Source organism: Adiantum capillus-veneris, chromosome 19 (genome assembly GCF_014529385.1).
Source record: "Adiantum capillus-veneris isolate H3 chromosome 19, ASM1452938v2, whole genome shotgun sequence".
Lineage (NCBI taxonomy): Eukaryota > Viridiplantae > Streptophyta > Polypodiopsida > Polypodiales > Pteridaceae > Adiantum > Adiantum capillus-veneris.
The window spans coordinates 55,074,256-55,101,741 of record NC_140949.1 but is presented as its reverse complement, the minus strand read 5'-3'; the positions used below and the strand labels follow the sequence as shown (position 1 = coordinate 55,101,741).

The window sequence follows — 27,486 nt, the reverse complement described above, 5'->3', positions numbered from 1 at the left end:
GAATTTATTATAGCCCATCCTCTCTAGAGCTGAAGGATATTACCCTTGTGAACCTAGAAATATGTTCAGAGGCAAACTCTCCTCGATCAAAAATCAAGCTTCGACGTTGTGACCGAATGAGCATATACTTTGACCAAAATAATCGTAGATATAGACGAGAGTCTAAGATCTATGATGCCTTGGGTCCTAAAACCACAGAAGCTCATATCATAGGAGACCATGGGATATACAATATCATGGCAAAGATAATGCTATCTACAACTTGACTTGGGGAATCATATGCTATGTTTCATGGAGATACATAGGAAACTATGCAGAAGGTCTACACATGTCAAACATCAATAGTGCTACACACAGTGTGCCTTCACAGTCCCAAAAGGTGAGATCAAATCAAAGTCAAACAGTCTTGAGCCCAACCCATGGAGAAGGCTTTAGTGATCACCCTAGCAAGGGGGGAGCTATTAATTTATTAAGCTCAGCTCTTGTACTAGAAAACACAATGTTAGTTAGAAGCCCTAGAGCTTTGAACCAGCCATCTTCAAATCAAAAGCCATTAAAAGACCATATGGTTATTGGAAATTCCTAGTTGATCCAAATTCTCTCAGAATTTGATGACAAGTGTCCGTATGAAGATCATTAAGGACAAAAGTTTTAGTTGACTTCCTCAAGACAAAGTCAAAAGCCAATGAATCCAATAGTGTTCAAGGAATTGCATAAGACCAAGCTCACATATGCATATCGAGATGTAGATGGCAATGAATACCAGCAAGTTCATGACCTTGTACAAACCCTTACACATGGTGACAATTAAGTCAAAGATTATCTTAAGATGGTGCAAAACCTCAAGCTGCCAAAACAAGCGAAGCATAGTTCAAATTCAACGGAAGCTAAAGATCGGAAATCTACACAAAGGTCACCACCAAAATATCCTTTGAGGAGATTTTTTTTTCCAAAAAATACAATGGATCTTTTAAGAGAAAATGTTACTCAGATGCAGGAAAATAATGCTAAATAGTTACAAGAAAATGGTGTAGCATTGCAGGCAATCGAGTCAACATCGATTGAAGTAGGTATTCAAAGCAAAGAAGATGCAAAAAGAGTTGGACTCAAGGACACCACCACAGCAAGACTATTCAATTCAGAAAGAAACCTTGAGAAGATCAAGTGCAACATTACTGGTGAAACAAAGAAAAGCTGTCAAGTGAAGTGAAGCTATATTTTTAGCTAGACAAGAATCTCATGTTATTTCAGACTTGGAAAAAATGTGGCCAACCACAGTTGGAAGATGCTCCTGAATTCATTAGCATATATGAAAACAAGCAAGCTGAATTTTGGGGAATCATTTCTATAACCATGCAGATAAGTGCAAAAACCATCATAGCCTAGTTCCACGTGATCACAACAAAAGATATAGTAGATAACATCATATTGGGAATGCCAATGGCCCATAAGGTTTTAGAGAGACGAAGTTCAAAAACACCATAATAGTGAATTTGGAAATTTTCCAATTCCCACTTTCAAAATGATCTTAGAATTTGACCACATGGCCAAATCTTAGCCAAAGTTTTGAGAGCATGGCTTGAAACATCATTTCAAATACTACCTTGTGGAAGGATTTGGCCTTAAAAATAGTGTGAGATTTGTTCATATGGAAAATTCTTAAGAAATTTCTACTCTTAGCATCCAAAAGCATGAAGAGCATGTAAAGTTTCAAGTAAATCCTTCAAAAGACATGACTGTATAAGTCATCCTTGGAGGTTAGTGGGGTTAGACTAGCACAAAGCATACAAAGAGATACAATTCTATTACTCTCTTTTCTGAGAGGTGGCCAACACCAATTACAGGTACCGCTATTGTTGGATTCAAAGTTGCAAATGTCACAAGAATAAAGGACACAATTTGTATCCAAAGGTAAAGCTAAAGTGGACCTTCCATTGACCAGCACAAAAGATGTGACATCATATGCCTCTACATCAAAGAGCCCTCATGGATCAATTTTTTCAAGCAATTCAGGCTTCCAAAATTCAATTCAATTTCTAAATCAAGCAAAGCCACCCAGAAACAAAAAGGTATATCAACCCAAGTACTCAAGAAAACAAAAGAAATTCAAGCAAGTGTTTGTCTCGAGCAGTCTAGTTAAAGTCATTGATCCATTGTGGATTGAAGATGAAAGATCGACACAAAGACAAACACATGGTATGGATAGCATCACAATGGAGTTTAAAAGAACAAGAATAATATAGAGGTAACAAACAGATATGGGTACCAAAACTGCAGGTAAGGGCATATGAAAGTAGCATCAAGACCCTCCCAAGAAAGAAGGCCCACTAGGTATCAACCTCGATAATATTCCAACATACCTAATAAGCAAATTTACAAAAGGACAATGTCAAATACTATTATAGTTAACCACAACACTCAAGGGGATACAGAACAGAGATGGATCTCAAAGATCTTGGACAAGGATTCTACATAGGCTATACAAAGATTTGGCTACCAGTCAATCACAAGCCAACTGCAACTACACCAGACCTGCATGAAGATCTCACGAGCTCAGCAAGACCTAGAGCTAAGAAAAGTCAACAAAGGAGTTACAAAGGTCGTCAAGAGATTTGGATTCCTAAGTCGTCCAATGCTCCAATTTAAAATCCACATACCGACAAACAACAGAGGCATACAACAACCTCAAAGACTCCTTACAACATACCTAATTGGAGAATCAAACGGAGAATGGAGTCTTCACAATCAAAGAAGGACAACCCAACCAAACAAAAAGGCTGTAGATTCAAAGGTGATTAAACAGGTGTGGCAAAAGAAACCTTCAATGCCAACTTGGTTCTTCAATAATCCTCTTTTTGAAGATTCAAGATTATTTTTACCAGAAGGAATGTTTGTAGTAAGATTAAGAATGTGAAAAGACAAGTCGTCAGGGTGCAAATGCCAAAAAACACAACTTGGCATAGTCAAATTTGGGCTGCTAAGCCATGTAATGAGCAAATCATTAGTCCCAAAGATTCAAGTCTTAATAAACTTTGTGCTACAAATCATAGTTATTAGGCTTACTCTCAAGCTGGAAGAGTTGAGCATATCTAAGTCGTGTCGCTCATGCTGGATGAGATGAGCATAAGAATCAAAGTCTATTAACTTAATCACGATGGAGTGATGTAGAGTTCAACACTCACGCACAGTGCACAGTAAGATGAGAGCACAAATCCTCGACAACGAAAACCCTTCCTAAAGTGGTGCCATCTTGTAAAGCCATGTCATATGCTTCCATAGCTACACCTTTTTTTTGAAGAACCACTCAAAAATCCTTCTTGCACAGCATATTATTGACCATGCATTTTTATGTATGCATATAGGATGTCCCGCCATTGGACATATGCATTAGACACTCTTTTTTGCTTCCACCTATGTACCTTGAGTGGACTACAATGGGCAAAAAAATGTTTCATTATGCCACCCACATATTTGCTACCCCTTTATTTCTACATCCATTGACAAATAATCCCTTCAGTACTTTATTAATATTTCCCATGCTAAAAGTACTCCAATAATGTGTATATTCCAAAGATACTTTTTTCCATGGGTTTTTCTCCTTTGGTCATCCAGGTATTAGACCCTGATTTACATCCTCGTCATTCTGCTTCTCTTGTACATACTCATAATAAATAAACAACAGCCTCACCATTATGCTGCTACAATGGACAAATGCGACATCATCTCTTACATTAGAGACAAATTCAAACCAATAAGATGCTATGGTGGAATGAACCTCATCAGAAAATTCAACAACAAATGAAGATAATTAGCCTAGCAACAACCAATCAAAAGCCTCCACGGACACTTCTCAAAAGTGTCCAAGGACGAGTACTAAAATCGAAAGGGGGGAATGGTAATTGAGCCGATGTCAGTTAACAAGAGCTGCTAAAATTGTGCCGATGTTAGTTAATAGAATTTGCTAAAGACTGAAGCCTTATAAATGCACATCAAAGATGAATATGAAGAAGCAGTGAACATTGGAGTTACACATTTTTCATATTTTCCCAAAATGGCCATGTATTGTAATTTCTCTATTTATGTAGCAATTTTGATAATTGTAACGTGTTACGAGCTCAATGAGAGTTCCAATCTATAAAGAATAGGTCACTTAGTGAGCATAGGTTGTAGATAGAATAAGTTGTGGAGCCTCAAAGGTCTTGGGCACGTGGAAATTGCACATTTTAAACCTTGGCTAAGTTATAAAAGCCAAATTTTTATAGCTTTGGACCTACATTTTGGATAATGAAAGTGAGTGTGTGCTGCAGTACACTCCTCTATTGTTTAAATCTTTCGTGTCTCGCTCGTGTGGTGTTGCATTGTAAATCCGAGCATACCAACGCGCTCGTATGTGAAAGATCTCTCTTTTTATGTATATTTCTCGTGATGAAGTTATGGTTTTAGTCATGTTCGTCTATGAGCTATTTTTGTTCCTTACGCACCATACATGCATCCAGACTAGTTTTTGACCATAAAAATAGATAGAGCACGTCTTAAGGAAGCTATAGAGTGCTTCAGAGTTCAAAATTGACGAACCTAAAATAGGTTGTTTATCTTATATGTGATTTTAACCAAGTGTCAGAAATGACATTTGAGCATGTGAGAGCGTTGAGGATACTCTACACATTCTAAAGCACTATAAATACATGAAATCAACGTATTAGTCTTTGGTAAACATGTTGTTTATCTTAGGCGTGATTTTTCTAGAGTGTCAGAATTGACTTTTGAGCACATAGGGATGTTGAGGATACTCTGCACATGCTAGGCATTAAGTTGTTTTGCATTTGGAGCACCATAGCTATACAAATTCATCGGATCAAGGTTGCGGTAAAAGTGGCTTTTGGGGTTTGATACACACCTGAAATTGATCTAGGTGAGAGCACACTAGACTTGGGTTTTCCTAGGGATAAGCTATCTCTTGTAGCCTCCATGCACTAGTTGGGTCAGCTACATCCCACGGATTGATATTTTATGTATATGGTTCTTGCTTTTCTAACATCGATATGGTGAGGCTTTGCAGCCGGCCGACACTATGGCCCTAGGGCCATAGAATCTCTCATTGAAATAGAGGCAACCTATGGTCCTTGATCTTATACATTGGCACCCTATTACCCTGGGGCCATATGATATCTCATTAGAATAGAATGAAACTATGGCCCTAGGGCTAGAGGGTGGCCTAGGTGTCAATGTAAATTCTCTCAAAGATAATTTAGGCCATTCAAGGGAAGTTACATGAGCACCTTGGTAGCTCTATGGCCCTAGGGCCATAGGATCTCGCATTGGAAAAAACATGTAGGTCTTCTCAGAATTCCAACATAGTCTATTGCTTCCCACAAAGTGATTATTGCATCCAAGATAAATCTACTCTTAATGAAGCCTTTTTATCCTAGGAGAATGGTATTATGAAAAATTGGGCTCCTTGTTAGAGCTAGGGAAAGAATTTTATAAGTCGAGGTCAGACAAGTAAAAGGTCTCCAATTCCCTAAGTCCCTCCTCCCCCTTTTGTTAATGAGCTTGATGATCCCAATGTTAATTGAAGAGGGAAGAGCTCCGATCTTCAAGGCGTCTTGCTAGAACTTCATCAAGTGTGGAATGAGGAAGTCCTGAGAGTGTTGGTAGAATTCATTGGGCAAACCATCAAAGCCTGGTGATTTACCTACCTTAAGAGCTTCAATAGATCTTTTCAACTCCACCTTTGTGAGGGGTTGGTCTATCATTCTGGCCATGGTTGGGGGCACCATCCTTTTTCTTATTCTTGCCCTAGCATTTGTTTGATCAGCCCCTCTTTTGGTGGAGATGAAAAAATGTTTGACTAGTAATCCATGGCTACCTCCAGGTTATCTTTATGAGATTGAATAGTGTTGCCAGGTTTATCCTTTAATAATGGTATAAAATCCTTTACCTTCTTCCTTTTGATTAAGTTAAACATTATTTTGTTACGGGTAACAATTCTGCTAGCCCAGAATTCTCGTTTCCACATCACAGGAGCCTTTATAGGTAGGAGCTCATCTCTTCTAAGTTGGCCCTTCATCTCAAAGAGGGCAGGGAAGGAGGACTATTAGATGGGATAGAGTTCTCTAAATTAGAGATATTTTTTTCCCCTAGCTGTAGACTTAAATTCATCAAGAATAATTTGGGTATCTTTTTTCTGCCTTGTCCCATGCTTTAAAACCAGAAGAGTGAATACGGAATGCAGAGTCAAATGCCTCCTTTCCCTTTAACTTAACATAGTTAATGGGCAATAGAGATTGATCAATATGTGTCGATCCAACCATGTACATGCAAGCATCCTTATGAAATTCTTGAGCCAAATCAATATTCATTTATATCCTATCTAACCTTACTGCTCTGTAGTAGCAGTTATCTTGTTGTCTATTAGACCATATGTAAATCCCGTACTTTGGGAAATGTCAAGTAATTTCATATTATTCAACATTTCACTCCTCTTATTCTTTTCCAAGACTCCTATCCATTGTTTCATTTGTCTTCTATTGATTCCAACATGTTAAAGTCCCTGCAAACATACATGGTTGAGGCAAGTTTCCTAGCTCTGACCAAGCAATGATCCTATCTAAAATTGAGTTGAAAGAATATACAGATACACCAGTAAAATTGAAGGGACTATTAAGGATTATATAACCAAACAATTATTGGAGGACCTATTGGACAGTACCAATTGCAACTCCACCCTTTCCACTTGTATGTTCAACAGTATAGCATTTCAAACGTGAGCCATTCTGAGCAGGTTAGTACTTACGGTATTTTTAGAGAACTATATTTCTTGTAGACAAACAATGTCAGGTTTGAAGTTAGAATATGACATCCATTGTTTAATGGCATGGGCCCTGGTTCGACTAGTTAATCCTTCGCAGTTAAAGGTAAAGCCTTTGAGAGTAGTACACTTCATTTGTTATTGCTTTTGTGAGGTTTTTCCAAGGATACAAAGGCTCTGTTAGGGTCCTTAGAGGCCTCCTACTTCATCTTGCTTTAGCCAAGGAGGGAATAGGAAGCCTTTCCTTTTCAGTCTGAGTCATTAAGATATCAACAGAAGGATGGGGGAGCATTCTACTTGAGCCTTTAGTGATTCATCATGCTCATCAACAAAGGAGGGGTTATTTCTGAGATGAGGGTTAGGGAGTTTGGAGTTAGGGATTGATTCTTCATTTGAATCAAAAGAGGTTGATGATGCCTTTCCTGCATTTCTAGCATTGGGCCTAGTAGGGGGCTCTTATCAATGCTCCTCCATACATTGATCATCTTCTTTGGCAACTTGAGATGGATTTTGATGGAGATGGCATGTGATGGTTTTGGGGAATGCTTTTTGGACCTGCTTGATGAGCTTATGATCCCTCTTTATCTTTGTCATCCTCTAATTCCTCAAGGTCATAGTTGAAAGGATCAAAAACAAATTATACTTGCTTGATGAGCTTATGATCCTTCTTTATCTTGGGGAGTGTTTTTTGAACCTGCTTGATGAGCTTATGAACCTTCTTTATCTTTGTCATCCTCTAATTTCTCAAGGTCATAGTTGTGGACTATAGGTGAACTTATTCTTTGCCTAACTAGATTTATTATTTTTGCCTCCTCTTGCCTTTTCTTTTTTGATACATGTTGGAGGCCTTCATTTGGGTACTATGGTGGTTCTTCCCCATATGAGGTAGCCTTTAAATCAGCATAGTCCTTGATGTAATGTCCTTATTTCATGCAGTGAAATAGCAAGCATTGAGCAGGTTTTTGTATTTGAGCAAAGGGCTGATGACAAGGGCAAGGCATCTGAGGGTAAGAGTGCCTTCACATAGACCACATAGCAGCACCATGGTTGATTTTTGATGGGCACTTTACCCTTCAAATTCATAGACTTTACATATTTTGGGCTAATTTAGTGTATTTTTTGCAAGACAACTTACATCTTTTATCGTACACAATCCAAAAAGGAGTAAAATAGACATCAAAAATAAACTTGGCATAATGCTTCACTAAGCTCAAGTATTTTTCTCATATCTTCTTACACATCTCTCTCTCTACGATAGTAGCCATCCTGGGTTTGTGCCACAAATATGCCAAGATGTGTTTCTTGCAGAAATATGTGAGAATATATTAGAAAGAGAAACTTTTCATAGCATCATCATGAGTAACTTACTTGTTCTAATGAAATGTATTTCACTACAAGAGGTTGTGTGCACTTGTGACGTTTTTAGCGACGAAAATACATTGGGTTTTTATACTCCCCGGAGTCGCTGAAGTCGTCGCTAACAGCGTTGCTACAGGAATGTCACTATAAGCGTCGCTATATAGCGACGCTTATAGCGACGGTTACAGGCTACCTATAGCGACACTCATAGTGACATTACAGAGCCTTATATAGCGACGCTTATAGCGATGCCCGAGAGTAAAAAATTTTGGGTGGCAGGACATTCACCCATCAACCATATTGAATGTTTCAATAATAGAGTAAACCTAAATGAATCCAAGATAAGCCCAGATTCACCTTTGAAAGAAAGTGCAAGGTATAGACCCAAAGTAGTCACCCACACGACAATATAACCATTAACTCCTTCATCCATAGATTGTTTGCAGAATAAAGATACAAAACTGACAAATGTAAATTGATGAAAGTAAACCAATGACAATTGGGCAAAATCACTTGATGGTTAAGCTTTGCAAATGTAATAGTTACAACACCATTGTCATTTTGGTTTTCCAATAGTTACAAAAAGACGTATACACGTCATCTCATTATACATGCTATGACAAAAGGAAACTAATGCTATCTAGCTACGGCTAGACTGACGTCGTCTAATCAGACGTCTCATCCCATTCAAGTGGCGTATCTGTCGGATTCTGCAGAAAAAAACATAAGACAGCTTTTTATAAGTATAAATATATATTTTACAAAACAATACACTAGATCCGTGCCCTTTGTCGCTCTTGCTTTGCATCCTCGTATTGTGAAATCCACTTTTGCATCACTGGATTGTGAAGCATGAAAAATCGATTGATTTTAGCCTCTAGATCTTCCGTCATCTTCTTCTCAACACCGAGATTGCACATGACAATCCCAGATATGCGCTCATCATCTATGGTTGCCATAGCGTGTCCTGGGCTTTATCAAATCCGTCTAGCCACTCTCCAATGTAAACTAGGGACTCTAATACCAGCCAATCTTCTGTCATGCTACCCTCCGGACGTGCCTTCTAACGCACATATCCCTTAAGTGTTTTCATGAAACGTTCTAAAACTAACATCCATCTGGAATATATTGTGCCAGCTATTTCCACCTCATCAACTATGTGAACAAGAAGATGCACCTGAATGGTTAGCATGGTAGTAGGAAAGTGTTTCTCAAACATGCACACAACCTCTGCAGCGTTTAGTTTGGCAAATGGTATGGAGTCTACATTGATCTCCTTTTGTGAGATCCATTGCACCAACTTCGCAAGTTTGTAGATTGTGTTACGAATGTTAGGAGACACACATCCCTCAATGGCCATCAATAAGCAAAACACGTCTAGCAATGATATTAAAGTCCACACACGGATTTGTTACACAATTCCCACTATGATATGTTCCACTTCAAACATACTTGACACATTTTATGCCAGTCGTGTGACTTCAAACCAGTAAGCTGTCCTTCTTTAGTGAAACAGGTTCGGAGTGAGTGCATTACGGCAGTGGGGGTCCGCACAGATCGAATGGTCTCTTTTACTTTGTGTTCTTGGGCTCCTGTCAAAATCCATGGCACTTTAGAGAGTTTTATCGATCCATCGGATGTTGTCTGCGGCCAATATTGCTCTAATACGATCCACATTTCTAAGGTCAACCCTGGCTCCCAAAGTATCTTTCTTGCCGGTCAGATGGTCCCATAGCAGATTACCCACATTTTTGAATATGTGCATTGGATCGAGCAAGTGATTGATCATGATTCGGGGCCAATATGGTAACTTGTACCATAGAGAGAGTCTCTTCATCTTTGGGGGCAAACCGTCATCACACATCTCCTTCTGCTCTAACCATGCTTGTGCAGACATCCTCGATGGCTCTCTTCCCAAAAATCCATCATGTAACACATGATTCTCTCGAAGATACGCTTGATGACCTTCGTATATTTGCTTCTCCAATGAGGGCGTCTGACGTGCATTCAGTCTAGGTCCACATGTGATACATTCTCTGTATCCGATTGTTTGAAGCCCTGCATGTATACACATGACAATAGATAAGCTTGAGAAAAACCAAGATTTACAGTGTTTGAGTTTGAGTGTAAATCACCTGAGCATTCTGTTAGTCCGGGATAGTCATGCATGGTCTACATTAGAATGCCTCTGATCAAAGCATTCCGTCGACCTGTGTGTCGGCTCATATCCACCACTTCTATGCCAATCCACAATTGTTGTAGCTCTTCCAATAGTGGACGAAGATACACATCCATATTCTTCACTTTATACCATCCCGGCACAATCAAGCTTAGCCACAAGTGTCCCTTCTTAGTAGTCAACCACGGGGGAATGTTGTAGTTGACGATGACAATGGGCCATACACTGTAAGATATTGATCTCTGACCAAATGGATTTACGCCATCCATAGCCAGGCCTAGGCGCAAAGTTCGAGCTTCCCTGGCAAAATCCGGCCATGTTTTGTCTATATGTTTCCAGGCTGCACAATTTGCACGAATTCGCAGCAGACCATCCGAAGATTTATTCTCCTCATACCATGATGCTAGGACGGCCATGGAATTACATTCGAAGAAATTCTTGATTCGAGGAAGCAGAGGAAAATGTCACAAAACCTTTTGTGGAATTTTTGTTCCGTGGAGATCTACTCGATATCTCTCGGAATCACAATTCGGACACTTCTCCATGTCTCCGTGTGCCTTCAATCTAGACACACTTGCTCCATCATACAATGGCGTATCGGCTTCACTTTTCATATCATCATAGATAAGCCTTTCTGAATCCATGATCGTCTCGATCATTTCATCAATCTCGGACTCAAGCATTGCCACGTTGGGAATGTGGTCTGCATGATCATCCTCCGAGCTGTCAGAGACTACATCTTGTAGCCTCACATATGCTGCTTGATCAAAGCGCCTGCGAACACGTCTATTGGGTTGCAAGATTGCTGCCTGTTGGCCAGCGTAAGAGTCCGACGAGTTATAATTGGCAACAACTCGATCTATAATAGATGGATCAAACTCGCCAAATTCGCAAACGTGCTGCAAAGAAACGCGCTTGTCCGTCGCACAACATGCTTGCATTGATTAGAAGGACATAAGATCCTTGTTGAGAGATAGGTATTTTGATTGGACGGCCCCACATCCTCGTCACTACTCATAATGAAGGTAAAAACCTTATAACCTGGACATAAATTTAATCTTCTATTGGCATCTTCCGTCTTTTATCTCTCTCTCTCTCTCTCTCTCTCTCTCTCTCTCTCTCTCTCTCTCTCTCTCTCTTTGTTCGCACTGTAAACTACCTCACATTCTCTAGTCATGTCCAATCCCGCACACCTCGGTCTAGAGGTGCACGGAGATCAGAACCACCGGGTTATAATCTCGTCTTTATTGGTCAATGCCTATATTTGTGGGTACGAGAAATCTACACACCCACGTCTACATGATAGTGCATGTAGTGGACAAAACCCCTTTGCCTCTTCTCTAGCTATAGCAATTCACAACATCTTAACATCTCTTCACAGCAGATCTTTGTTCGAGGGATTACTTAGCACATTACATGTTGGCCTCCAATTTGAGTATCATGCCGTTGAAAGATTTTCAACTTCAGGTCGTATGCGTAGAGAGGAAGAGAGGGATCACCGTTCGCATAACTCTAATTTTTGTACCGTAATCCCAAAGGTAGACTTTAATATAAAAACTAAATCCAAAATCTAATCTTAAATCTAAGCTAATTGAACATGTGGTGATTTGCGGCTAATTGAATATGATTAGTGTGTGAATTAACAGGTGTCAGATTCTGATGGGAATATATATATTGTTGTGTAACTAGTGTTTGCTCTTGGGCAAAGCGCGCCTTCATTGACATGCACTAAAATCCAACCTAAATCTAATCTAATCTTAAATCGAACATAAATATAGATCTAATTTAATCTTAAACTCAAAATAAACCTAAATCTAATCTAATTTTAAAATCTCACCTAAAGTTAAATGTAATCTAGCTTAAATCTAAATTTGATCTAGTTAATCTTAAATCTTGTCTTAATCTTAAATCTAAATCAAATCTAATCTTAAACTCGACATAAACCTAAATCTGATCCAATCTTAAATCCTAAACTTAAATATAATGAAACTTAAATCTAACATAGCTAGCTAATTTTAAACCTTGTCCACGTTTTAAATCTAACCTAATTTTAATCTAACGTAAATCTAAATCTAACCTAATCTTAAACTCAACATAAACAAAAATCTAAATGTAATCTAACCTAATTTTAAATATAATTTAAATCTTAACCTAATCTCTCTCTCTTTGTTTTCTTCCCTTACCTCTCTCTTTCGTCTTCTCCCCGTCTCTCTCTCTCTGGTTTTTTATTCTCTCTCTCTTTCTCCCTCTTTCTCTTTCTCCTTGTTTTCTCCTCTCTCTCTCTCTCTCTCTCTCTCTCTCTCTCTCTCTCTCTCTCTCTCTCTTTTCCTCTCTCAATGTGTGTGTGTATGTGTATGCATTTTTTGTTTATGCTTGTGTATGTGTATCTGTTTTTTGTTTATGCATGTGCTCTCTCTCTCTCTCTCTCTCTCTCTCTCTCTCTCTCTCTCTCTCTCTTTCAAAGACACAATGCATGTGTGTGTGTGTGTGTGTGTGTGTGTCAGAGAGAGAGAGAGAGAGGGAGAGAGAGTGAAAGAGGAGAAGGGAACATGAGAGAGAGAGAGAGAGGAGAGAGAGAGAAGGAGCATACCTGGCTCTCCTTCATCTCCTCATGTGTGTGTGTGTGTGGAAGAAAGAGAGAGAGAGAGAGGGAGAGCGCAGGTTACCTCTTTCACTTGAGCGCCGAAAACTCAGATCTAGGATCTGAGTTTTTGGCGCTCTGGGTTTTTTTTTTTGCCCCTGTCGGCGTCGCTATGACGTCGCTATGGGCGTCACTATGCAACAAATAGAATAGCGTCGACACCTATAGCGATGTCCATAGAGACGCCATGGATTTTACTTTTGAGCGTCGCACTACGAGCGTCGCTAATGTGAAGTACCTCTTGTAGTTTTTTCCACATGCACATCTTGGCTTTGTTGGGGTTAAGCCCAACTTGAAGAGTACGAGAATGTGGGAAACCCCTCTAGTCATCTAGGATGGGTGAAGTTATTAGTCAGGCCAATAGGAAGATGATGCAATGCTCCTAGCCAATGAATGTTAACCTGGAAGCCTATAAATGAGGCTCACAAGTATGGAAGTTCCATGAGATTTTATGAATAAAGTTCATTTTAATATTTGTATATTTTCATTTTCTCACCCCTTAAATTCCTACAGCTGGCATCATTAGAGCCATGTTGGCAATATCCTCCTCTTTAGTTTTTTATCCTCCTGGGTAGCTTTCTTTGCTCTAGCCTTTCAATCTCCAAAGAAGCACGAATTGTTTTGTTTTTCTTTCTCTTTTGGAATTGTGGCCAACCATCTCTAGCATAAAACCAAACTTAAAGTCAGTCAAGTTGAGCGGGTAGCCTAAGCACGTGGTGGTTGGGGAAAGTATCAAACTTTCAAGGTGTTTCTTATCACAAGAAAATTTAGGAATTTTCTCATGTAGGAAAAGGGAGGCTTTTCCAATGTTTTTCATACAATGCAGAACATCATGAGCTTCTACTAGGGAGGCACGGCATACCTAGCTAGGTACGATTGGGGGCGGGGGACCATTGGCCCCCCACCGGGCCGGCGGTACCCTACCCCCAATCGTACCTAGCTAGGTATGTCGTGCCTCCCTCACAGAAGCTCATGATGTTGAGGTAAGTCATAATGTGGGAATGATTGGGAGAATCTGTCCAAAACTTCTAGTGAGTGCACTGCAATAGGGTAGCCTACAGGGTTGCTGCAGGAGTTGAGAGGGTGCAATACAACAAAGGCTATGGTGAAAATTTTGCCTTATATCCTCAGGACCACAAGCCTCCAAATAGCGCTTTTTGCAATAGTGGTAACTTGTAAGTTGGCAACGCAACTGCCTCGTTGCCTTTCAATAGACTATCCATGGAGAAACTCACTTGTTGCTTCTTGTCCTATCAGCACAACTGACATCAATACAAGTGTTTTCTATCAGTTGCCTATGCCACAACTTCCCACACTAGGCCACTCTCGTATAGCTTGCTGCCAAGTCACCATCGCAAGCCACCCCAACGAGCCTGTGCACTCTCATCTTCCATTGCACAACCATCTACCTACACATTCTTGGTTGCCCTCACCCACAAGAAGATTTAGAAAATTTTTCATGTAGGAAAACGGAGTCTATCTCAGTGTTTTTCATACAATGCATAACATCATGAGCTTTTGCTGGAGAGGCACCGCATACCTAGCTAGGTACGATTGGGAGCAAGGGACCACCGGCCCCCCCACCGGGCCGGCGGTCCCCTGCCCCCAATCGTACCTAGCTAGGTATGCGGCGCCTCCCTCAGAGAAGCTCATGATGTTGAGGTTAGTCACAATGTGGGAAATATTGTGAGAATTTGTCCAAAACTTCTTGTGGCCTCCTACTTCCCTAATTGCCACCAAACCTGCAACTCATTACCTCCTGAGGGACTACTTGCGAAGAAACCCTCCTCGGTCTGGCCCTGTAGTCTATGCTCCTCAACAGCCTGCATAGCCACACTGACCCGCCAGTCTTCCTTGGCACGGCTAAAACCACTTGACCATCGAGAACTATTGCGCTCTCCATTCCATTTCATTTCCTTGGTTTGAGACCCGTTAATCTTGAGACCACCTAATCCCAACTCTCAGCTATTGAGTTTAGGCAAACCTTATCCAATCCAAACATTGTTGGCAACAAGTCATCATGCTGCATAGCGCGCGCGCGCGAGAGAGAGAGAGAGAGAGAGAGAGAGAGAGAGAGAGAGAGAGAGAGAGAGAGAGAGAGAGAGAGAGAGAGAGAGAGAGAGAGAGAGAGAGAGAAGGGAAGAAGAAGAAGAAGAATATCACAAGAGACCTAAAAATTTTAGCCGACGAACGTTGATATTTGAACTCAAGGGCTTGCATGCTCACATACTTATACAAGGAGAGGGGGACATAACTTTAAATATCATAGAAACAATCACAGTGACCTCAAAGGTTAACGGGCGGGAGAGAGAGAGAGAGAGAGAGAGAGAGAGAGAGAGAGAGAGAGAGAGAGAGAGAGAGAGATTATCCTTAAAGGTCAGATTGACCTGTGGGACCAAGTACAACATGTAAATTGCTTGAAGACTATGGATATAAGGGTGGCCACTAACAAGTTGAATCCATGAGGTGGCTAGGAGAGAAAGGTATGTAGGCCATGGTATGGGCTAAAATGTGGGTAAAGCAAGTTTGATGTGATCAAAAGCTGAGCACTCATGTAGGGTATGATGGTCGCACTCTCAAATAGTTAAGGGATATAATTCGCGTACAAAAAGGGACTCTCCTTCATGTAGTGCCTCAATGCTCTATCTCACATTTAAGGGAGTGGGAGCTAAGCCAAATGGCTGCTATGGTATAAAAGATGGGTAAGGGAAAACATGTGAATGGTTGAATACAATCTTCTCTTTCAAAGAAGAACGTGCATGTGTACTCCATGTGTGTATATATGTGTGTGTGTGTGTGTGTGTGTGTGTGTGTGTGTGTGTGTGTGTGTGTGTGTTTTGCAGCACGCTCTTTCTTTTAGCATGATGCCCAAAACTCTTGCAAAGAGAAACAATTGGGTGAACTTTTTTGCTTTCATTGCCCTCATATTTTAAGGTGCCAATGGTGCCCAGATGTACACAAACAAACAATATGCGCCTTCCATGATAGCTAGATTGAGTGCAATCCAGCCTATAAATTTTGAAATTTATCCACATATAGAGACAAAGTTGCTATAGCCATGCAATCACCCCCAGGTCACACACCCATCATGAATATTGCCTTTGAGAAGCAAACGACACATTGCTCACCAAATCAGTTGTGCATACCAATGGCAAAGTTTCTTCTACTACTATGTGGTGTAATGTTGGCATGTTGGTTCATGGCTAGTACATGCATCCTAAGCGCCAACAAATAGAAATTGATGATTTAGTTGAATGTGATGCCCCAAATGCAAAACCAAAACTACACGAGAGAAGCATGGGAGAGTTGCTATTATGACCAATGCCTTGATTGGTAAGGATGGTGAGAGGGGATGCTAATGCATCTAAAGAATTTGTTATTCAATGCAAACACTATAATCATAGAAGGATACCAGCTCTCTATTAGCCTATTTAGAGGGCCACTACCACTCAGCATGGTGCCATATCCATTGTGTGAGGGAGACATCTCTAGCCTAATTGCAAATTCGCTACCTCCTTAGAGAGAAACATAGGATGTTAAAACAAGACATCATGCGAAGGGAGCCCATTACTTAATTCATTTGCAAGAGACCTCAAATTGACCCTATGATTCTTGAACACACACACATAGATAGAGACAAGGAGGGGGGGGGGGGGGGGGGGGGGGGGGGGACAAACTCGCCATGACTAGGAGGAGAATGTTGGAGCTTGGCATGATCAACTAGAAGGAGATTTTAGGGGGGGGGGGAGGACAAACTCACCATGACTAGGAGGACAATGTTGGAGCTTGGCATGATCAACTAGAAGGAGATTTGTCCTTGGTCGTTCCACAAGAGTGTGGAGAGTAACTACACTTCATTAGTTGTTTGATCTTACACTCGCAAAGGTAGACATATTGTTGATCCAAAAAATAGATTTGTGCTTGGTTGATGTGAATGTGGAGGGCACTTAGACCTTGTGTGTTGTCATACATTGTCATCTAAAAAGTAGTTATAGTGGTGGTTGATGCACAAGTGTATTAAAGAGCTATAAAAGCTCACATGAGAACCATAGGCATTTTCCCAAATTCTCCCTCCATGTGAAGGGAAGGAGAACAATGGTTGCTTCAATTGACGCACATGTAGCCGCGGCAACGCGCGGGTCACATACTAGTTGATATTTGAAGGATAAACTAAACAAGGTGTGCATGCCGAATACATCAAAAAGTGAGCATGCACGATTAAAGAAAAGGAAAGAATAATTTTCATTGGTTAGTACTTTGAAAAGGCTCTTATTAATACAACCAAATGTCAGTGTCTTTGCAGCTTTTCAAACATAAAGTAAAGAGGTGTACTTGCGAAATAAAAAGTGAGCTTGCACTATCAAAGAAAAGGAGGGAATACATTTCAATTGGTTCGTACTTTGAAAAGGCTCCTACTACAACCAAATGTCATTGATTCATTATATTTGTGCTTTTCAAATTTAGTCACGTTGTTTGTTTTATACCACTCATTTCACGAAAGCAATGAGGTAGCCGGTCCACCAAGAGGTGCTTAGTAAGCGAAAGGGTAATTTAAGTCCTCAAATGAACTGCCCTTTTGTCAAAACACACTCACACGTTTAAATTAAATCAAACACACTCCCAATGGGTGACCATTAATTACGACATTAAATAAATCTTACACATCCCACTACTACATAGAGAGATCCAACTCTTAGTTTTTGAAGAAAGAAGCGTAAAGGTTTTTCCCAAAATATTGGTCACATGTATTATCCACCTGAATCATTGTATTTTGTAACTTCTCTTTTCTAATTTAATTCACTTTTTAGAAATAAAGACTCCTTTGTTTTCTAAATTTGTGTTGAATCAAAGTCAAGCCAAATAAATTACAAAAAGCACTTCGAAATTTGTCAGTCTTACATACAAAATTGTAGCAGGGAAAGTCTGTCGTGCTCTCTATTGTGGGTGCTCCTCAATGCAGTGTGCGTAAAACCTCACTTTAACAAAAAGAAAACATCACACAACAATGAAACAACAACTCAAAGCACATTAGCCGACTCAGAACTCACTGGTACTCAGAACCATACAAACTCTGGATGGTAGCACACTCAGCTTCAAGCCCAAGACTTACAGGTACAATGGGGTGTCGAGGCTCCAATGTGCAGGGAGAGAGTGCAAATGGGTCATGCTGATCTCCAGACTCTAGACTCGAGGCTCAAGACGCACAACCATACAAAGTGGATGATGATAATATATGATACGATTGGAATTAACCACACATATGTATCTCATAAAGAGCCACAAACGGCTAGCAAAATATCTCAATCCAACTAAGCGTATCTCCAAACTGCGCCGGTGGTGATCCGACCACGGTGTCCACTAGGTCACCACCCATATCACTGACTGGGTGAGAGTCCCTCCAGTGTGAACTAACTGCATGTCCTATGCCAGTGACATTATAGCCCTGCTACAGGTTGCCCGCCATAAGACCACCGGTGAGAGAGAACTTTGAAATTAGAAAGAACACTGAAACTAGCAGAAAAAATGCAGTCAACCCGATTGAAGCTCTGTGGAGAAGAAATGATGAAATGTAGGTATTTGCGGAATATAGTGAAGAAGTACGGCAACCCTTCCACAGTGAGATATGTTGTACAGAAAGTAGAAATTGAAGAAGGCCCAAGTTTGTAGCAAAATCTCAGAATGTAAGAGGCTAGTATAAATGTAGAGGTGAGGGGGGAAATGTAAATGGGGTGAGGCTAGTGGTGAGGTTGTTTGGTGAGGGGGTTGGGCAAATGGGGGAGGCTAGGGGTGAGGGGGTGGGTAGGGGCGAGAGGAAGGGAGAAGGTGGGTAGGGGCCAGGGGGTGAGGAGAGAGTGGGTAGGGGCGAAAGGAGGTGGTGAGGGACTGCTTGCGAAGAAACCCTCCTCGGTCTGGCCCTGTAGTCTATGCTCCTCAACAGCCTGCATAGCCACGCTGACCCGCCAGTCTTCCTTGGCACGGCTAAAACCACTTGACCATCGAGAACTATTGCGCTCTCCATTTCATTTTTTGGAAGTTTGTCTTCACTAAGCAACCCTTCCCACTTGACATTTGCCACCAAGGGCCAAGGCCACAAAAGGGGTTATTCCCACGAAGTTTTTCCCAAAGGACTTCGAACCCAATTTTGAAAGGAATCTCTCCCACGCGACAGACCCTATGATGGGTGCTTCCCACAGGAGCAAAGACGAATGAATCTCAAATAATCTTTCAAGGATTTCTTCCTCAAGCTTCAAGGCTTCAACCATTGTGAAGAGGAGATTCTCAAAAGAGAAGAGTGACTTCACATTCAATAAATTTCCTTGAGGATATATTTGTACAAGGCCCACATTGATATGTATGCAATACCTATGTACAAAAGCACAATGCACATTGACTAGACACTGCTATCAAAGGATATGGTAAGACCTTCCGACACATAATGAGCACACTACACGATATGTATGAGTACTTTCACCTAAACACAAGCACACACACAAGCATCATAAACATTGTAATGCATACGTGCTTTGCACCATTATCCATGAAGACTCATTCTCCACAACCAGACCAACTAGACCGACAAACATCAAGTTGAAGATGAAAATGAAGAAGAACCGATGATAGCGAAGAATGATGGAATCATGACACTCAATTCGTTTGCGCGACATCAACTACACATGAATGAATGAACAACATGATAACAGTATCTCTTTAGGACTACCTTGTGAGCCTAGGATGAGTATTATTGAGCCATGAGTGATGAATCCATTATGAGAACCACCATGATGAATCATGTACTACACCTAGATGTATCAGTAGTATCCTAGGAGTACACTACCCATGATAGCCATAAGCCATTAAATTAGTCATTGTAAAACTCCCCAAGTTCGGCTTAAGGGGGAGTTTTTTGGGGTTAAGCCCAACTTGACAAGTATGAGAATGTGGGAAACCTCTCTAGTCATCTAGGATGGATGAAGTTATTAGTTAGGCCAATAGGAAGAGTTTCCTACAACGTTAAAACTCTCTTCTTCTTCTTCTTCTCTCTCATACGAAATGTTTTCATTGTAATGAGGAAGTATCTGCCTTGATGTAACAAAGCTTTGTTCCACCTTGCCATAGCGAACATGGCGAGTTGATGATGAGCCAACGAATCAAAAGTTTTGTTCCCACTTTCTCATATGATGCATGCTTTGTTTAGGCTCCATGTATGGACACTAGAGCATGCTCATATGCCTCAAGCCTATCAGTTAGTTCGGGGTGCATGGGATAACAAGCTAGGACGGGTTGCTTGTGTATTGAATAAGAATGTATGTCTTGCTCAACCCTCTCTATGGTAATGTTGTATCTTTGACGTTAATAATATGAGAAAATTACCCAAAATATTCCTAAAACTTGGAAAAAAAATCCCAAATTACCTCTTATATTTTGCCAAAATTTCCCAAAATGCCCTTACATTTTTCCAAAATTCCCAAAATACCCTTTGTTATTTTGTAAACATCCTTTGTGTGTGTGTGTGTGTGTGTTGGGGGGGGGGGGGGGGGGGGGTCCACTATATGTAACCCCTCCATATCATGTGCGTTCAAGGTCTATTTTAAAACTCCATACTCTTTTAGATTTTTCACAAATAAATGAATCCTTTTTCTATCCAATCTGTGTAAGCCTCCTTTGTTGCCTACCCTTATGTATGTTAATAAGGGTCACATTCAAGGTTTAAAAACCCCTTATATAGGACTCGTGTGCTCTGTTCACATATTTATAGGTGACCCACATGTATTTTGAGAAATTTAGAAATTGAGGGGTATTTCCCCGAATTTCAAGGCTATTTCAGTAATTCTCCCTAATAGTATAAACACCTGCTTTTTATATTTTAAAAAAACTTCAAAATTTGTTTTCACTACTTCATCAAATTATAAATCATAGCTTTGCTATTTTACAGGAATTAATTCACTGTAATCAATCTCCTATTTCAATTAAAGAGTAATCTCATAAGATTTTCTCGTGTACATTGGCCAGGCGTAGTTTCTTTTTTTTTGCCATAATAATTTGATCAATCAAATGGACATTTAGCATACATGGACCAGATTTTTGTTTTACTGGGTAGATAAGGTTGCTTTTGGATCCGATGGCCTATTGGAATCCTCTCTTGATACCATTACTGATAAGTGGTCCACAAGATTATCGAACACACAATCTCGTTTCAAAAGGCTTAAACGAGCATATTGGTCACTTGAACCAAAGTTCTTACCAGCTCTAGCTATGATTCCTGCTTGGAATAGTAACGTTTCACAATCCTCATCACTATCTTCTTTGCAATGAACCCATGCATAAGCTGCACATACATCAATAGCAATCACCACAAGCGTTAGTGCAATCTAGCGTGCACGTACACACATGCATATATATGTGTGTGTGTGTGCTTATATGCGTATTTCATAGTATTACCATTGGACCAAGAAATATGACATCTGCATGTGAAAATCATGATTTATTCCTAAAGACCCTTAAAATCCTCATTTTAACATGCCAAATCATTAGAGCACAATTGTTTCAATCAAAAGTTCGTAAATGTAATGCATTGAGAGATTTTTTTTGAAACTTTAAAGGGGTATTTGAGAATTTTGGCAAAATTTAAGGGGCATATTGGAAAATTTGGTCAAATTGAAGGGAACACTAGGAACATTTGTCCAAGTTTTGAGGGGCATATTGGGAATTTTTAAGATTAGAGGGGTATTTAGGAAATTTCCAGAAATTTGCGGGGTATGTGTGTGTGCGCGCACGCACGCATGCGTGCATGCACATGCATGCGTGAGTGCTCGTGTGAGTGTGCATGTACCCACTTTCCTTTTCAAGGTTTACCTGGTGAAGGACCTGTCACTTCTTTGAAAAAATTGCAGTAACTCGGATCCAACAGCTGCAATCCAAGCCATTGTGATGTTTCTAATGTTTGGTTCAGCCTCTTCCATCGGTGGCGTAGAGTGGCATATGCATAATGGAAGCTCAGACCTTTGCTTGCATAATAAGTAGGAGGAAGACCCAATGGAACTTTCTCTTTGGCAATAAGCTGCTTAGAATAGGCCTTGTTGATAGTTCTTAACAGCTGTGTTGCTCTCAATTGGGTCTCGTGTGATGTTATAATGACCAACGATGCAACATGCTTAAGCAACCTTGAATAAACAGAGTAGTCCTTCACAATAGCCCACCTACACATCCCCACACACACACAAGCTTAAACACCAAATTTCTTGCAGCAACTTAGCATATGCTGGAGTTTTACCCGAGTCGGCTTCCTGCATGACCAGTGACCTTCGACAAAGTAAATAACATCACATCATCATCACGGGCTGCAGTAATGGCTGTAAAATGGGGCCAGTAATAGGCAAGGTCATAAATCACGAAGGCATTACTGCCATTGACGACTGCGTCTCGAATTGCACCATCGGGATTGTTCGGCGTATTGACAAATTCTATTGATGATCCATTCACAGTGCTTTGCTGCTCTGCATAGATATATGCATCACCGGCCCAAGCATAGTGTGATGTTGCGAACCGCTCTGTCTGCGAACGATAAGCCTGGATATGGAGCAATGTTAAATAAACAATCCATCAGCACCACTCTGGCTGTCTATCAGAAAGTTATCACAACTTAGAGGATAAAGTGCTTACCGAATAATAAGGAACAGCAGAAATGACGCTGGCAGGAGTCCCATTATTAGGAGCAAGAGCAGCAACGGCAGCATTCAGAAGCTGCATGGATCCAACCCCTACTACAATGTATTTGTTCTCTGTAACAGCATTTCCAACAAGCGAGTGCAAAGTTCGAATTTCTTTTTCCAGAGCTGGCGTCAGCGAACGATACCCTGAACTCTCAAGAAGTTGATAACCGATCCGGTACCATCCTGGAATCACAACTGTGCTTTCTTCTGCGTTCTGCTTCCAAAATGGCCCAAAGAGAAATGGATCTCCACTGCAAAGTAAAAAATGCAAGCTTACTATTGCTAAGTAAAGCTTCAAATAGAACAAAGAAGATGACAAGACCTAAGTTAATGTCACAATTCAAAACTTTTGCTGCTTGTGCAGGTCTACACAAACAAAGAATCACTTTCTACCCAAAGAATGTAGCTCAAATGGTTGAGCACTCATGATGTAGCCCTCAGGTTGAGGGTTTAAGGCTCACTGTTTACCAACTTCTCAAATCTCCATTGGGGAAGTTGTTCCCACGGTATGGCCCCTTGTGGGTGTGATGTGTACATCAACGTACACAGATATCTATAAAGTTCTCCCTACTACCTCCCCCGAGCTGATGGTAAAAAAGAATCACTTTCTATTTGAATTTTCTTTCATATTGGTGATTTATTCATGACTCATTCTAGACCATAATGTTATATAGTCACGAAAATGCACAAATGCTCTGTTTTGATACTCAATGATTTTTTGGACTTGAATGCCATAAAATGTTTCCAAAATGCTCAGTAATTAGACTTACGTTTGAAATGGCCCAAGGGTCCGAATCAAACCCATTTCATGCTTACCACATATCACATCCACAAAAGTAGTTACTATTGGCATAGTCACATGGGACGGGCAATGTATGTGCAACACTTGGGTCCATGAAAAAAGGAAACAACTTTCAAGGCTTAGAAGCTGCTCATTATTATGAAAACCTAAATAGGAAATGAAAAATGGCTATGGTAACATGGAAGCTTGAAATGAGGAAATAATTTTCCATGGCCTGCATTGGAAGTCTTGTGTAAGCTATAACACATCGGAGCCTATGCGAGAGCTGTCATTCTTATATTCGGCCATACAATAACTCCATCCTCACTATTGTGGAGAAAACACTCATTGTAAAACGACATTTTCATTTTGAGAAATTACCCATATACTCTCTGTATCAACTTGCATGAGATTCAATTTAAGTGTAACAGGCAAGCCCAAAAGCTCCGGTGCCTCAAAAAGTCAACGCTTCCAACAACTTGGCCAAAAACACGATTCCCACCGGGGATTTGTGTGCAGCCAGGCGCTGACTTGGCTCCACTGCTCTTGTCCAGCTCCTATGTGGTGAATGTTCTCCTCATCTGGTCGGTATTGTCATGCCATATCATCACTATGTGACACTGAGCGTGTGGATGCAGGTAATGGTGTGTCCAAGGGGTGCTAATAGGGTGACAATCTGTCCATAATAAAGCAATGCAACTTAAAACAAGCTGACATCGGTGCATTTAGAGTCTCCCCCATTGCTAGCTATTGAGATGATGGAAGGGCAATCTAGCATACTCGTAGCTTGGGATCTTTCACAAGCACCACACAGAGAATTAGTTGGCACATTCGTTGATGACATGATTTTGTATTTGGAGAGTTAAGAGGGCATTAGGAACATTTGACTATCGTCTTTGACAAGCTATGCAAGAACATGCAGCTCGTCAATCGAACTCATTTTGGAAGTAATTCACTTCCTTGGCCAGGATATATAGTGTGCATATGGATCCTGCTTAAATGGAAGCAATCAAGATATTGCCCGATTTAGAAACAATAAATGATGTACTTGTCATGTGCACATGGGTTTGTGTGCCACATGGACATGCTACATCACTTCTAGAGCCAATCCTGTGCATAGTAGTGTCTTAGGGCCTAGGGGATTTAGTGCCGGAAATTTTGTGTGCATGTTTGCAAGATCCAGATGCCCCAACAAATCAATTAGATTAAATTTTCCACCTTTAAAACCCTCTTGTACACACGTTTTATCGGATGTAATCACACTTCAATGGGCATCTAACAGTACAAGCATGTAGATTTAGGTTAAGAGGAACCTATAGTGCCAATTCGTGTGACAATCCAATTCCTGAGTTGGGAGATATGCAGCAGTTTCATCTGAAAATTAACCCTCCTGAAAACTCATTAAAAAATGACTTTACTGATTCAATTTTAAGTCATATCAAAGTCATTGCCTGACCTAGGCCTTGGGAATTACTTGAGGCCTAACCGGTAATATACTCTTACTCTGTACCCTGTCAAAGATGTCTAAGAAACCTATATCAGTAGCATATTGCTCAAGCGTTTCCTCAAAGTTCTGATGATGCACTGCCGTGATAGCGGATATGTGTGGATTGCAATTTGCAAGACAATGCATCGGCCGCTAAATTCTTCTTTTCCGTGATGTAAACAATTTGGAAATGGAACTGTGACAAAATGTTTGCCTATTTCATTTGCTTATCTGAAGGCTGTTTTTGGGACAATATGCGTTAAACTTTGATGATCCGTTAATACTATGAAATCTGCTCGAAGCAAGTAATGCCTCCACTAAGTCGGAGCATGTATCACTGCTAACAGCTCCTCCTCGTAAATCTGTGCAACCATTCTTGTAAGCAATGACATCGCCCTCCTGCATCAAGACCGCACCCAGATTGCTAGCATCACAATAAACCTCAAACTGTTTCTAGAAATCTGGGAACAGGACCAGTCGTCAGCTTCTCCTTAAGCTTCTCAAACATTGCAATCTATGAAGGTCCCCACGTAAATGAAACACCCTTTTGAATCAAGGTGTGTATAGGCGAAGCAATCTCCGCAAATGAGCTTCACTTCTCTCAGAAAGTAGCTCTCCAAGCAAACCCTCAGAGAAACAATTGGCTTGAGCTTGAAAAAATTCTTGGTGTTCTTGTAAGTTGTTCTAACTCTGACAAATTTAGATTTTTTATGGTCTTTCACCTCTCTCAAGAAGATCCAGTAAACAAAAATGACTGGATTTCATTAATTTAGAAATGGCCGAAGCTGATACAAGTGGGACAAACTCACCCTTTGATTTTACATCTAGGATGATTTCTTTGCGGATTTCTTCTATTGCTTCTTGCATTTCTTCTTCTCCTTGGAAGAATCCTGCAAAGACTTGGGACACTCGCTCATCTGTTGCATAAGTCAAGGGCCTAAGTGCATGGAGAAACAATCCATAGCATCTTCCATGAGTTGCTGAATGCTCTTGGAACTTCTGTTCCAAACAGTATCGTCGAAACTCTTTGGGTAATCAACACCAATACTGTTCCATCTGCTCCACAAAAGAGATCTTTCAAAATGAAGCAATTGGCAAAAAGGTATTCCAGAAACGTTCACTATAGGTGGCCAGAGTGTCATCTTCTTGCATCCTCATCTGGTTCCATGGTGTGATCACGTCCTGGTCGTACTACCGTGTCAACCATACTAAAGAGAACAATTTATTTGAATTTCACCCACTTTGTCGATGCTTTACTATAAAGAAGAAGAGTTGACCAGCATATTCGAGCATTCCTCTTGCTGCCTTTCATACTTTAGAGGCTTCCAAGAAGTTGTATTGGGCGTTGCGTAGCTTGGCGTGCAACTAAGGTGTCTTGGGCAACTAATATAGCGTGCTCTTTCTGTCGCTACACACACACACTTGTCGAATAATCCTATAGTTGGGGAACCGTTTCTAAATAATCCTTACTCGCTCCGATGTTGAACTCTCTTTAGCACAATCTTTCCACTTAACACTCTTTATAAATTGTATTTCTAGTTATTTTTTCTCGAGTGTCTAGTATTTTCCTTGGCTTATGTGGAAGAAATTGAGTATCTATGAGTTTCACTATTTGATCATCTTGAATAAGATTATCAGATTGACCCAACTTCTTTTTTAGTCTCCTTACGTGGAATGATGGATGTATACCACTTGTCTCTAGTAATTGGAGTTTGTAAGCCATATCTTCAACTCTCTTTAGTATTGTAAAAGGTCCACAATACCTTGGTGATAATTTTAAACATGGTCCTTTCTTCATGTTTCAGACTTTTTTTGAGGCACTTTTAAATAGACTTGCTCCCCTTCCTCAAAGGTAAGAGGTCTTCTATGCAAATCAATATATGTCTTTGCTCTATCTTGAGCCCTTCTAATACTATCTTAGCAAGTTTAATCTTTTCATTCATATCTTCTAAAAAATCTTTAGCTACTTGAACCTTTTCTTTTTGCGCATAAGGAGCTCTAGGCTTAAACCCATACATTAACATAAATGGACTATATCCAGTGGAAGAGTGCTTGGCACTATTATATGCAAACTCTACTATAGGTAAGTACTCTTCCCAATTAGTTTTCCCTTTACTTACAAATATACTCGTAACTTATCTTCTGGGATTTGATTAACCCTTTCAGTTTGACCATCCGTTTGAGGATGTTTAGCTGTACTCATGCTTAGTTTGGTGTCCAACCTCTTAAACACGACCGTTCAAAAATGGCTATTAAACTTCCTCTCTCTATCTGACACAATGTTTGTTGATAAACCATAAAGTGGATAGAGATTTTCTACAAAAGCCAATCCAAGAGTTTTAACATCAAATTTGGTTGGAATAAACCTAGCCATTTTGGCTAATCTATCCACTTTTTCCTATGGCTTGCACGAGGGTACAAGGGATTTGGAATGATTCTAGAAGGTAAGGCTTTGACATGGTTTTAGCCCATACACTAGGTCCCCGAATAGCTAGTACGACGATGAATGTCGAGAGATG

General features: G+C 40.4%; 1 protein-coding gene across 1 annotated transcript in view; it reads right to left on the bottom strand.

Annotated features, from left to right (window-relative positions):
• Positions 1-20,930: 20,930 nt before the first annotated feature.
• Positions 20,931-27,486, bottom strand: part of LOC147434050 (tryptophan aminotransferase-related protein 3-like) — a 31,847-nt gene continuing 25,291 nt past the window's right edge. The window contains exons 2-5 of the mRNA XM_086490664.1: positions 22,651-22,951; positions 22,262-22,557; positions 21,844-22,187; positions 20,931-21,316 (exon numbers count right to left, since the gene is read on the bottom strand). Coding sequence (XP_086346790.1) covers positions 21,078-21,316; positions 21,844-22,187; positions 22,262-22,557; positions 22,651-22,951 — 1,180 coding nt within the window. The 3' untranslated portion in view covers positions 20,931-21,077. The remainder of the gene's footprint in view (positions 21,317-21,843; positions 22,188-22,261; positions 22,558-22,650; positions 22,952-27,486) is intronic.